Here is a 15,372-nt window from a genome sequence, read left to right on the forward strand (position 1 = left end):
TATTACTATGGGTATATTCAATACATGATTTTTTTAATAAATGAAAATGATTTTTTTTTATGTTATATATTGGCGGACGAGCACATTGGCCACCTGATGGTAAGTGGTCACCATCACCCATAGACAATGACGCTGTAAGAAATACTAAATATTCCTTACATCGTCAATGTGCCATCAACCTTGGGAACTAAGATGTTATGTCCCTTGTACCTGTAGTTACACTGGCTCACTCAGCCTTCAAACCGGAACACAACAATACTGAGTACTGTTATTTGGCGGTAGAATAACTGATGAGTGGGTGGTACCTACCCAGACGGGCTTGCACAAAGACCTACCACCGAGTAAAAAATGTTTTTATTCTGAGCATCTCCTAACCTGGTCCCTCATCATAAACGCTAAATGTAGACCAAGAGAAGCCGCAGTAAGTTGTTAGTTATGTAAATAATATTTTTCTTAGTAAGTATCCGGTCCGTCTATTAATAATTTCCTAAACATTATCTGATAAAATCAGGTATCAATATTTCTAACGATCGTATGATAAAACCCGTATTATGCTTATCGCATACTCACAATACATTATCATCAAATAATCTCGAGTATTATAAAAGTATTTGTTCGTCTGTTTGCAAATGCTAATCCAATTTGTATGAAATACTAGCTGAGCTCAAGACTATGTACGCGTTTGAATTTAACAAAAAAAATATTATTTTAGCCTAAGTCACTCCTTATTATATCATTTATCTGCCATCGCTGGCAATCCCATCCAAGTCCCATCAAAATCGGTCCAGCAGTTCCAAAAATTAGTCGGAACAAACAGACAGACAGCCTGACAAAAATTGTAAAAAATATTATTTTGTTATATGTACCGTGTATACATACATATGCATTGAGTAAAAATGGGCTATTTTAATATTACAAACAGACACTCGAATTTTATTATATGTATTGTAATGTCTTGTAATATTCTTTTTGATAATTCCTTTGAATTTTCAAGAACGTTTTCTGGGATCCTGTTTTAAAAACGTATACATTGTCCCAAAAAAGAGTTACTAACCCTGTGTAATCGGGTACTTGGTGTAACAAGTTTATTCTTGTTCTTAGTATTAATGGAATGTACGTCACTTTTTGGGAAAAACATTTATGTTTTTTCGTACATACATCACATTATCAAAAAACAAATTGAAAAGCGACAGTTCAAATTTACATCTTAACGAACAATGATGTTCTAGTAAACAGATATTAACGCGCAAAAAGTGAAGACTAGAAAACGTCCTAATTGGGACGTTTGCCTAAGTTCTTTTACGTAGCAATACGTTATAATACATCATAATTACGTAGTAATACGTTTTGCGTAATTAAAACATCGAGTTATCCCTTTTATTTATTGTTTTTATCAAGCTATCCTTTTTACTTGTAACGAAATGTAAAAACAAACTAAAATAAACGGTCACACGCGGCACATTTTTTTCTGTTGTTTAGTATGGGTATAACATGGGTTTATTAGAATATCATTGTTAACGAATCTTTAAGCAATAGTGCTTACAGACAGGGCTGTTAAAGTAATTGTCAACTCACCCGTTGGTCTGATGCATCATATCGCAGAGAGTGAAGAGTATGTCCACTTCCAGGGGCGTTATCTGACTCATCATTTGCGCGGAGTGCAGGAACTCTTCCTTCGTGACCTCGTATGTCCGGTGTCCGTTCGTCGCGTTGAGGTACACGCGTTTGATCAGCTCCATGTTGTTGAGGAGAGAATTGAACGCCATGTAGTATGGGAAGCTGATTTTGCGCTCGCCTTGAGGGAAGCCTGATGCCTGAAAAATAAACATAAATAATTATATATGCAGACATAGTAAGGAATCCCCTTTTTTTTTCTCGCTGGAAAAACGCTTTACGCGCTTCCCCCACGTGATGGAAAGTGGGGGGGTGTGTGGGACAAGTACGCCGGGTTTACCCACTAAAAAACCAACGGTACCCTCTCCGTCTTTCGGCGGACGCCACGGGATCGCTTACGCATGCTACCGTGAAAAGTAAGGAATCCCCTGCCCTATAGGCATAACATATAATTTATATGCAAACAATGACGCATCTAGTCTGTGGCAAATATTATAACAAACCATTTTTTATATTTATTAACAAAGAGACTAACATTAGATTCAATTTAAAATTAAATCATAGATAATATTGTCCTAGCAATTTATCCTAAAATCCAAAATGTTCATAAACCCTGAATAGTTGAAGATTTGCTCCATTTTCGTAACGTTGATCAATCTCAGATTAACTATGATACAATCTGAGTTTAACTCATAGTTAATCTGAGTTTGATCAACGTTTGAAAAACTGGAGGTTTCAATCTGTGGCAGCTGATACTCAGTAGTGAAAATTAAGCGTTCAGATTAAACTCAAATTATTAAATTTGTCCGGTCTTTCTAAAGAGGTCAAAATCAATCAGTGTCCCAGCGTGTGTTTTTTATATAAATAAGGTACTACTTGCCTATTAGTGTTGTTTAACGGTTAATCGTTAGATATTAGGTGCAAAAAATCCTAGGACCTTGCTTGCATAACAAAGTTCATTAAAATCGACTCATTGTTTTGGCTGTGCTAGAGCGACAGACAGGCAGACTGATAAACAGAGTTAGTATCGATATATATAAATTAATATATTTTCTATATTAATTAAGTAATAAAAAAATAAACATTCAATAAAGTTGTTGAAAGTTGCTACAGCCAATTAAGATTATTACACGAGCGACATCGTCTATGTAATATCGATAATGGTGTGAAAGATAAACAAAAAGACATTTTTATCGATACGATAACGTTATCCACACTATGACTTCAGTGTCACGGTTTTGCGTCAAGAGCCGATGTCAATGTTATGTCGAAATTATTGCCCGCTATTTTGCTTCTGCGATATTTTGAATATGGAATGATTTTGTTTAATAGTATATGACGTCATGATCAATGACGGAAAGCGGCTACCAATTTTTTTTTTATTTTTGATTGCGCAGGGTATCTCAACATACGGTACGTCAATTTGACTTTTGAAAAATGTCGAGTTGGTATAAATATACCGATTTCTGATTTCTTTAACGAATTTATCAAAAATATTTTTTAGTTAATACGTAATGTTGTACCAATCATAATCTCAATAAAGACGATTCTCGAAAATCTCCGACAAGAAATGCTATTAGCGTGTTTTAAATCATAATATTTATGTGTAGCGTGACATGTATCGGTACACTTGTACTCGGCTGAGACATTATCATGCACCTTCAATCACGTAAATATTGATTGCAATTTAACGTATCTTATCGTACATCGCTTTGACGGTGTAACAAATTGACAAATTTATATTTTTTATTAACAATAACATTAATAAGTCTAAATTCAATACGGATTCAACTAGGAATCAAATCAAAATATACTTTATTCAAGTAGGCATTTACAAGCACTTTTAAATCGTCATTTAACAACTATATTAAGTGAAGTAAGTAAGAACCGGCAAGTTACTCTTAGTTGCTCTTTTTCAACATTTAAAAATACAGTCATGTTAGTTAAATACATTAAATATTTATGTACACATGTTACATGTATGCATGTAATTTATCCTGCCTGGAAGTCAACAAGTATTAATTCCACGATTTCCATCGTAGCAACTTGTACAAACATATAAAAATACTAAAACCCTTTTAAAGAAGACGTTGTTTTTTCTGACATAATTTTTGTATGTATGGTTTTAGTATTTCTTTCAGTTAGGTTACGAAAGGATACACACACATACATACACTTTGGTATAGATAAGTCTATCGTGTAAAATCAAAAAATCCACAAAACAAAGAAACCTGCATGTGTCTAATTTCATCGAAATTCTGCCACATGTGCATTCCACCAACCCGCATTGGAACAGAGTGATGGAATATGTTCCAAACCCTCTCCTTAATGGAAGAGGAGGCTTTATCCCAGTGGCAGTGGGAAATTTACAGGCTGTTACTTTACTTTACTTTACATAAACTTTTGAATCGTTATGTTCCGAGAAGACCACCATTTTAATTATGGAATATGTCAGGATATTTGACTATGAGAGTAATTGAATAAAAAGGAAAGGCTGTTTTCGTTTATTATCAGATAGTTGGTCAATTCGATGTTGCTAACCAATGGTAAGATTGAATGCCGCAACATATGACTATCTCACGCCATACAATGAGTTGTATTAAAATATATTTATATAACAAAACACCACAAAATTCCAGTTGCGATGCTTTGACCTCTGCCGCCCAAATTGTGACGTCAAAGCGACATGACAACAGTCTTATCGAGTATTTATTTCAATAAGCTCAATGTGAATGACTAATATAAATAAAATTGGAATAAATCTGGAAATATCCATCCAGAAGTGAATCCCGTATCTAAATTAAACCGGTCAAAACCGGTTAAAATCTATACTTTATTGCCATAAGTATGACATAACATGTTGTAAGGAGTCGTCGTTCCGAACTCTTTTGCGAGCCGAGATAACCCAGTGGTTAGAACGCGTACATCTTAACCGATGATTGCGAATACAAGTATCACTGATTTTTCCATATGTGTTTATAATTCATCTCGAGTAAATTCTGCCACATGCTAATCTACCAACTCGCATTGGTGCAGCGTGGTGGAATATGAACAGTCAGAGTAAGAAAAACGTCGTCAGTTTTTAAATTAATTCCTTTATCAAGTCTTAAACTCTTAGTACCTTTTGAATCTAAACATCAAATCATTGCGACGCAATATGTCATTCTCGATCGGTAAAGCAGATTATCGCTCATACTGAGCACGCGAAAATAGATCTTAAGGTATCGAACTTTTTCTTACACCGAATGTACCTTTTTGATTAAAAAAGATCAACTGATAAAACGCTTAAAATTGAAACGGGCTACATAGTCAATATCTTGATTAAATATAGTATGCATAGTTCTTATGAGTATAATACCTACAATTCCTAGCGACAACATTCTACCTATGAGTTTTAACTAAATATTTATATGTTAATAAGAATTCGCGTGCGAGAAACATGTGCTGCATTTCGACCTAGTTACATACAAAACTCTGTATAAATTATCACCTCTGAATTAATAGGCAGGTGATCATATGGGCCTGATGCCCTGATGGTACTTAATCATCACCATCACTCAGTACAAAGACATTGGTAGTGTAAAAGATAAATAAAGCGCCTTCACCTTGGACGATAAGATGTTATGTCAATGGCGTCTGAAGTTACATGATCGAAACAAAACACAACCGTCTTTCAAAACGCCATTTTTTTTCTCGACCAGTGTTTTCCAAGTTGTTTAGTTTATGTCTTATAAAATACTAGCGTTCCACCCCTGCTTCGCACGGGTGCAATACTGATACTAAATATACTACAGAATTTGTTTCTTTACGACATCACATTAGAAACTTCTAAAGATATCAGTGTTCCTTTACTATATAGTCTATGTATTATATACAAAAACCTTCCTCTCGAATCACTCTATCTATTAAAAAAACCGCATCAAAATCCGTTGTCTATTTTTAAAGATTTAATCATACAAAAGGGATATAGGGAAAGAGAAAGCGACTTTGTTTTATACCATGTAGTAACTTACTGTAGTAACTTCCATACGCATTATCCTTCTAACCCAAAGGTTGTCTGGAAGAAATGACTTATAAGCCATAAGACCGCCTTTTGCTTGGCCAATTTTGTTTGAAAAAATATATCTTGTTTCTTTATGTATATTTGGTGTGCAATAAAGAGTTAGTTAAGTTAGTTTGACGACCTCCGTGGTCGAGTGGTGTGTACACCGGTTTTCATGGGTACGCCACTCCGAGGTCCCGGGTTCGATTCCCGGCCGAGTCGATGTAGAAAATTCATTAGTTTTCTATATTGTCTTGGGTCTGGGTGTTTGTGGTACCTTCGTTACTTCTGATTTCCATAACACAAGTGCTTCAGCTACTTACATTGGGATCAGAGTAATGTATGTGATGTTGTCCAATATTTATTTATTTATTTATTATTAAATAAATAATAATAATAATATGTAGTAACTTACCATGATAACTTTGTTCTTCAATTCCTTAGTTAGCAGGTGATTCTTCACGCTAAGCATGATATCCCTAAAGTCGCCGGCGGTGATGAAGCCGGTGCCGTCCTTGTCGCACTTCTTGAAAGCCTCCACTCCATACTCCTCGTGGAAGTCGTGAAGGAATTGACTGAACTCGGGATAGGTTACCAAACGTTTCTTATCCTGGAGGACAAAATATTATGTCAATTAAGTTATTCACTCGTCTCAATTATACAACAACAACAACAACAGCCTGTAAATTCCCACTGCTGGGCTAAAGGCCGACGACCTCCTTGGTCAAGTGGTGTGTACACCGGTTTTCATGGGTACGCGACTCCGAGGTCCTGGGTTCGATTCCCGGCCGAGTCAATGTAGATTATCATTTGTTTTCTATGTTGTCTTGGGTCTGGGTGTTTGTGGTACCGTCGTTGCTTCTGATGTTCCGTAACACAAGTACTTTAGCTACTTACATTGGGAGCAGAGCAATGTATGTGATGTTGTCTCATATTTATTATTATTATTATTTATTATTTATAAAAGCCTCCTCTCCTTTTGAGAAGAAGGTTTGGAACATATTCCACCACAATGCGGGTTGGTGAAATACACATGTGGCAGAATTTCTATGAAATTTGTCACATGCAGGTTTCCTCACGATGTTTTCCTTCACCGCTGAGCACGAGATGAATTATAAAAACAAATTAAGCACATGAATCAGCGGTGCTTGCCTGGGTTTGAACCCGCAATCATCGGTTAAGATGCACGCGTTCTAACCACTGGGCCATCTCGACTCGATCTCAATTATGCAATTACATATATTTATATTGACTGTTACTATATTAAACTCCATTAACAGGCTTTACATATACATTTTTCCTGACTAATGTATAGCACAGCCAGGCTGAGACATCCTTGTCTTTTAGGACAGGGTGAGAAGATCAATCAACCATGATAATACTTACATGGTTTAAATCATTTCCAATTCAAACAGTTTTCCCATACGTTCAAATTACCAAGTATCCTTTCTTAGTAAACGCTTTAATTGCGAAATTAACTATGCTCACATTAGTGGAATCTGACATGACATTTCGTTTCAATTAGTTGACTTATAACTCCAGTTTTACTTTTAATGATATTAATTACAAAGACAAAATATTCTAGTACATATATTTGATGGAACAAATGGTTTAATTTATTAATATAGATAACGAATTAGTATTCAATGTTACAATTAGTTGGGAAGGTCCCCTCAACGGCAGCGGATCTACCTAAGTGCAGCTATGACGCAGCATCGCGAAAGAAAATCACATATTAATTCTAGTAGTCTTGTAAGAACAGGTTTGAATTGTTTAAAATGTGATTTATGAATCATTCACAATTAAATACACGATATAGTCAAAGTAATTGAAAAACAGCTTAACTGAATATACTATTTAACATAAATTAACCCTATGAAACATCTAGAGTAAAAATCAAATTTCTTTACTCAAAAAAGAAGCGCTAACTTATTAACTGTCCAACTATAAAAAAACCTGAGAAGAAACGACAAAGAGTGCCAGTGTGATGTATGTCAGATAGCGTATTTTTTTAAAATTCAACATAAGAGAAAAATAGTAAGAGGGGGGGGGGGGGTAATCTGATAAGTCTATAGCTTTACAAAGAGAGTGATAACTCTCTTTGTAAAGTTACTGACTCTATGCAGTCGAACAAGAGAGGTGATTAGCACGCTAGAAGTCAGAAAAATATGACAAATATTACCTTTCCAAAGTACAATCGGACGAAGGTGCTTTCCATGTTGAATGGTAATTTCTTGTGGAGCGCCGTCTTGCGCATGACTTCCGCGAACTCATCTGTGAAAATTCAATACGTTTATTTTACATAACAGCCATATATTATTTTATTTACAGCCAGCAAACCGCAGCAAGGAGATTTGAGTGGATGGACCACCTCTTTACATATACATTGGCATTACATAGAGCCATGAGAGCAAAAATTACCTGTAGTTACACTGACTCACCATTAAAACTGGAATAAAACAGTAGGTGGTGCATTGGCAATTTAAAATATGATTAATGATTCTTACACCGACCACCGACTTGTCTGGGTGGTCACCATTTTGAAGGTATTCAGATGTCCCATTTAAAAAATATATAAGAAAATGGTACCTTAACAGTAACGGTTAAAGATATCTTGTCATTATGTCTATGGGCTGTGGTGATCATTTACCATGTGGCCAATTTGGATGTAGACCTACCAGCATACCACTACTATAAAAAAGATGCGCTTAGCAGTTTCACATACACTCAATTCAGACTATTGATGTAACATGCATTAATATAACGTTCTTGTATTGTATTTGTATATTTTTATAAGAGGTTTATGACTTTAGGCACAATCAGTTTAGCGTAGTTACATTAGGCTAATTTTTTGATAACTATTTACAATTATGTTGTTGATAGGTAGATTACCTTGTATTTTACTTCTGTCACTAAGCTAAACTAGATTTCGCGGGCTAAAATAGTATATCCTTCACGCGTAGGATGATCCGATTTGGCCTAGGACAACCTAGTTTGGCTGGTAACATATATATTTATCTAGGTAACGCTAAACATAACATTAGTGTCACTTAGGTGTCGTATGTAACATCTCAATTCTCAATATCATTATCACATACACAGCAGATACATACTAACATTATCTTATGCTAAAATATATGCTTGTTAATTTAAATTTTGTTTCTTTCCACGTGGATTGGAACAACGTAATGTATTTTTAATTCACATTCATTATAATCCTATAAAGCGTTTTTTATAATAATGACATAAGACCTAACCTAACAAGCTAGTACTGTTACCGTATGAAATTTGAGACATGCAGGTTTGCTCACGATGTTTTCCTTCGCCGAGCACGAGATGAATTATAAACACAAATTAAGCACATTATAATATGCTGTAAAAGTAAAGATCATCAGCTTTTATCACACACACATTTTGTCCCACCGAACCGAAATCTACTGTTAGTTAAATATGATTACGTCGCCGATTTCGCCCAAGGTTGCCTACCTTTAGGAAGACTAGGCAATTACTAAATAATATAAAAAATATAAATAAATGAGTACTAGCAATTCTAAAAAGTTTGAATTACATAAGAAAAAATGTATGGCTTACCAAAGGCAACAAGTCCATTTCCATTGGTGTCGAAGAGTTGGAATGCTGTTTTGTAGAGGGCGTCCGGTACACAGAGCAAGCCCTCGAAGGCCTGGAACTCTGAGAACGATATGTAACCATCCTTGTCCATGTCGACGATGCCCGCAATGAGCTTGACCGATTCCTTGTTGTAGTCATCTGGAAATAATAATAATAATTTTGCACCGTAAATTATAGACACGTGTGATAATAAGTCCCAAAACTATCATTTCAAATTCTCTTCAAATACTGCCATGAATAATTTTGATACTTAGCCACGGCAGATATGATTAATATGAAATACTGTGATCAACAATTTTGATACTGTAATTATCAATTAAGTTGTAAGTATAAATTGTTGTAACAATTTATTAAATACTGCAAATTTATTAAACGCTCTTTAAGTTCACTCTCTCGACATCCAATCACTCACCATTATAACGCCATTGTCGTATGGAATTAAAACGATAAGAACGACATCTACAATCGGTTTAATTAAAAAATATATAATTAAAACCAGAAAACAAAACGCTTGGCCCTTGGAGTAGTGGTGCAAAAAGCTTCATCAAAAGTATAACACCTCGCCTCATTGCCTCCACTGGTGACAGGAGGGCTGGTTCGATTTTTGCCCAGAGGATCGGAATTGCGATTCAACGGGGAAATGCTGCTAGCATTCTTGCCACCACTCCACGCGGTCAAGATTTATACAGTAACTAGTTTTAGTTCATATTTGTATATTTAATGTTGTTAATTCTTATGTTAATAAATTGTTAATTAAACCAGAATAAGATTGTGTATTATTTATGTATGCCCAACAGTCATCTATAAAAGCTACTATACCTTCATCAAACAACCCAAGGAACTTTCGAACGAAATCTTCACTAGTGATATGTTTCTCGCCATTTTTCTCTACCGTTGCATACTTCGAGAATATTTCATAAAGTTTGTCTGTGTCGGCTCGTTTCAAATAACCAGCCCCCTGAAAAATAATAATGAGCTATAAAAAGAAACACCGGTTATTGAAAAAAAAAATAACAGCTAAATACACAGAACAAAACAATTGAGGTCTTTGCGCTAATTATAGACGAGACAATTGAAAAAAAAACCAGAGGTAGATAAAATTTAAAAATCGAAATATTATGTTACAATACATTTAAAAAAAGAACGATTTTTTTTTGGGTTTCCATTCGATAAAACAAATACTATAAGTAAGCGTCAAAAAAGCATACGTATTTTTTTTTATTATTCAGAACAAAAGGTAATAAATACAATTCCATCACTTTAATTTATGTCTGCTGGTTTATATTTTGTGGTTTGATAGATTCTGACTCTACTGGCAATGATTGTTAGTTAAGTGCACAGCAAGCGAGGTCATGTAATGAATTTTTATCAATAACTATATCCCTAATCCGGTAGTTCTCGGTAGCCAAAGGCCTACCAGCTTAGCATTTTTATGTATTCTAGCATATGTACATTACAAAGCTATTAATATTCGGATACTTATTCTAAATTCAAATTAATCCTAATAAATATATCTATAAAATAATCCTGAATAAAAACGATCTTCTTTAAATATTATTGGATTCTATTATCTATACTAAATCCTCTTTATAATAGTAAACATTATAAGGAAGATTTTTTTTTTTTTAATTTAAAAAGTATGTAGTCAAAAACTACTGTGCCGATTTCAAAACGTTTCATCACTTCAGAGCTACATTTACCCTGAATAACATAGCCTATATTGCATGATAAGTTAGGGATTCTTTTTAAAACTTAAACAACGTAACCCAAGAAATGTCCTAAGCGTCTTTCGTCGCATGCGCTGCGGAAACTATTGATGATAGAACAAATGTTCTACAATATCAAAGAACATATGTAGCCAAACCAAATATTATATAAAGCTATTATTGTTATGTCACAATAATTACTTTTTACAACTATAGAAATACCGACCAAAATTAGACAACATTATTCATACTTCTGTTTAAATTCTTATCCAAATAATATAATGTTTTCAAGGCTTCTTCAATTCATGTAGACTTTTTGATTGTTCAAATCGGCTATTCATATATGAACCGAAATTCGATTCAAATGACAAACAATCGATGTAAGAAATAAAAAACATAACGACTGAACTTTTTTTTGAATGAAAAAAATTTGGCCTGTCAAAATTAAATGAAAATTACATGCCCACACTAATTTATATATTACGAATATAGACTGATTAAGCGCGTAGCAACAAGTAGCAGTCATTGGACTGATTAATTTTAAATACCTACTTTATGAGAACATAATATGCAAGCTGCTTCTGTGTCTTTACCCGTGTATAAAACTTTATCTATAGTGGTAGTTAAAAACCATCATTCCCCATTTTACACCCTCGAGGGGTGAATAATAAGTCTATGTCCTTCACCAGGACTTAAATTATCTACACATCAAATTTCATCTAAATCAGGTTTGTGTGAGGAGGAAACAGAGTTACTTTCGCCATCTTTATTAAGGGATTAATTTTCGCTAATCTTGAATATAAGCATTACTTACTGATTGTCAAAAACATCTATTTTATTTAGGTTTTTTTTAACCCGTGTGATTATGATTTATATTAGAAAATTACGTGTGTTTTTAATTTTAAGTCCCTATTTTTGCGCTATTATTATTATATTTGAAATAAAAATATTATTGAACATTCTTAAATAAAAAAAAAATTCCCGTTCAAGTCTTTTTTTGTATTAATTGATACCTAATAAATAAATTTACCGTTTTATTTTACACTACCAATTTTATTACTTTTCTTTAATACCTAATTTTAATGTCATAAAATCGATTTCGGTAGTGAGTCAAATCGATAACACTAACAAATATTCTTTTAACATTGCATTGAATGAACAACCTGAAAACATGAATTTAATTAAAAAATGGGAAATGCTTTAAATTATAATGAACATTTATATAGATTTCCTATTTGCCCGTCAGTTTTCCTAAGCATAATTATATACATAATAATACTACCTATATATATATATATATATATATATATATATATATATATATATATATATATATATATATATTTTTTTTTTAAACATAGTAAGCAGATGTTTGAAATTGTTATACGCAATCCCCCGCCGGACGAAATTTAATATAGTAAATAGTAAAATTATACATAAAAATCAAACTTAAAAAAAAATGTAAGCAACATAATAATCATTGTCAATAAAGAGATTATAACATTCGTAATTGTGTATATTTTATCTGTAGACGCTTTAAGAATAAAGCATACGTATAATCTTATAGAATTATTTGTACGTTTGAATCTGTATTCAATTATTATTTTGAGTCAATTTACAAAACTATAATTAAAAGCCGATTGTTTTTTTTACTAAACGTAAAGCAGACCGAAAAACATTGCACCTAAAAAAACTCATGCTTTACAAAAGGCAGATATCAGTAATCCAAATAAAAAAAAAAATATTATTATCCAATAATAATTATGCAAGACGGTTCTTCCAATTTTAAAATAGTAGTCTGAATAATGATCTACATAAGTATATACAAATGAAGAGTAAAAATAGCTACGTTAAAAATCATGAGCGCGTGGAATGTTGGCAAGAGAGTGGTCACTGGTCAGCGTTTCCCCGTTGAATGAAATTGCGATTCAACGGGGAAACTGTTAGAGAACACTGGCAGAAAAATTAATCACCCCAATCACGACGAACAAATTGGATTATTTGTAAAAAAAAAAAAAATATTTAAGGGGAATATTATAAGCAATTTTATATGGACATTGTACAGAGTGAAATTTAAAGTAAAGTTCAGTAAAGTTCAGTAAGTTTATTATAACGAGAAAAACAAAAAGACTTAGTTATCTTTTTTATGGTAAAGATAAGGTGGATTATTTATTGATTGATGATTATTGGCATTATTTCATTAAGAGTAGTATGAGTCATTGAAATATTTAAAATTTATTACATTTATATAAATTTCGTAATTACTTTCGTTACCACCACAGTGAAAACTCACAAAAATTGAGTGATTTGTTACACACGAATGTAAACACAAGTATATTCTCTATTTCAGAGTTATTATAAAGTTTAGGTTCAGGATGAACGACTGCGTTTTCTCCGAGGCAAAAAGGAACAATCACTGCCGAGTACGAAATTTCCGAACACTAGGGCCACTGATGAGAATTGACACAAATTATCAAGTAATTTATCGACCGTGTCTTTGAAATTCTGAGCTTTTAACCCAAACGAAATAAAACCACTCTCATACGAAACGTATTATTTCATTCAACGCAATCTTAACAAAAAGCAAAAGATCTTTGTCGAGTAACTGTAGCTCGATTATTGACATGCGGCAATAAAAAGCTGTTTGATTCAAAACACATCTGACATATTCTTAATTCAAATTTTTAAATTAAGAATTACTTTGTTGTATTAAAAAGAGTTCAAGGTTGTTTACATGCAATGCATGCCAAAATAATTATGCAATATTGATCTTGTATAGTAAGCTGCTAGTACATAAATCGCCCATTGCTAGACTAGAAAGGGGTTTTATTCTTAAGGTTTGAAGCTTATCTTGCATTATCTGCTGTCAGCTTAATTAATTTAAAACCGAGATTTTTGGAAGATACATTTTATTTTAATATATTTATATATCTGAAATCTCAAGGAAGGATGTTTCCAATAAACGTCCTTCTAATGGACGAAACTTTTTTTTTTATGGTATAGGTTGGAGGACGAGCATATAGGCCACCTGATGGTAAGTGGTCACCATCACTCATAGACAATGAAGCTGTAAGAAATATTAACTATTCCTTACATCGTCAATGTGCCACCAACCTTGGGAACTAAGATATTATGTCCCTTGTGCCTGTAGTTACACTTCATGAAATAGTTCTTTCAAAAAATACATTAATCCGTAAGATGGTTCTACCATATTTAATGTTGGTGGTATTTTACTCGATTTATTTAACAACCTTTGATGAAATACTGTGTGTTGCTAATCTAAAGTCAATTCGGATCAAGAGCTTGGTTTGAAGAGCTCAGACATTCTGTAATTATTAGTTTATCTCCTTCATATTTAAATCACCTACCTCTGAGTTTAATTATCAGAAATATAAGACACTATTGAAATGTCTATTTTTAAACCAAACCGAGTAGCCCTATTCATTCATACAAATAAATATTCAAGTAACTAATTATATCCAGACTATGGAGGGTATTATTTGTTATTGTTTAAGAGATGATTAGCTATTTACTCTGTGACGAGAAGAAGCCAGTTAATGATATTTTAAACTGTATTAAATAACTTTTATAATATATGGGCACCTAACAAAACATGAGCATTATTTTATTCCCGTAAGCCGACTATTAAATTTAATATAATTATCGTACACCTCTCATAAATATAAAATTATAATTTGCTTACAAATGTCAATAAAAATGAATTGCAAGCACATATAAAGAGAAGGACACTAATAATAAAACAATAACCATTTTCCTCTCACGGAATTTCAATCTAGAATATCTTTACATTTCATATAACTAAATCATGAAACATTTCATTCATATTCAGAACAAGATTTAAAGCTAGCTTTCAAAAGTCCACTCAATGCATCCACCTTCGCTTTGCGGTGCCATGAAATATTCAGATTTGAATTGCCTTTGACAAAAATGTTAAAACTATGTAAATTATACATAGGACAAGCTTAATGATATCTTAATGAAAATTACCCATCAGTTTTCATCACCTTATATCATATAAACCATAAATATCTATATGGTGCATCAAATGATACTGCTTTCTGCAAATGTATTATGTCTATATATGTATAGGCATTATATTACATGATAGTTCAGTAAATATATCTACTAAATAGAATTAATAAACTCAATATACAAATAAATGCATTCATATTTTCATATATAATTAAATTTACAGGAGTATTATAAGTGTGTCAATATATCACCTTCTTTTTGTATACATTTTAATATTTTTCTTTTATTTTGACCAGTTGTGTTTTTTGAAGTAAATATCTTCGGCAGTCAATTGTTTTTTTTTTTTAAATAAAGAACAAATACTGTCTACAGAATATCACTTAAAGA

General features: G+C 32.9%; 1 protein-coding gene across 3 annotated transcripts in view; it reads right to left on the reverse strand.

Moving 5' to 3' along the window:
* Window positions 1–15,372, reverse strand: part of LOC124532652 (calcium-binding mitochondrial carrier protein Aralar1) — a 30,360-nt gene that overhangs the window by 13,518 nt on the left and 1,470 nt on the right. For all 3 annotated transcript variants that reach the window (XM_047107679.1, XM_047107681.1, XM_047107680.1), the window contains exons 2-6: window positions 10,106–10,244; window positions 9,248–9,424; window positions 7,839–7,930; window positions 6,072–6,266; window positions 1,576–1,814 (exon numbers count right to left, since the gene is read on the reverse strand). In XM_047107679.1, coding sequence (XP_046963635.1) covers window positions 1,576–1,814; window positions 6,072–6,266; window positions 7,839–7,930; window positions 9,248–9,424; window positions 10,106–10,244 — 842 coding nt within the window. The remainder of the gene's footprint in view (window positions 1–1,575; window positions 1,815–6,071; window positions 6,267–7,838; window positions 7,931–9,247; window positions 9,425–10,105; window positions 10,245–15,372) is intronic.

The sequence above is a fragment of the Vanessa cardui genome, chromosome 9 (assembly GCF_905220365.1).
Source record: "Vanessa cardui chromosome 9, ilVanCard2.1, whole genome shotgun sequence".
Lineage (NCBI taxonomy): Eukaryota > Metazoa > Arthropoda > Insecta > Lepidoptera > Nymphalidae > Vanessa > Vanessa cardui.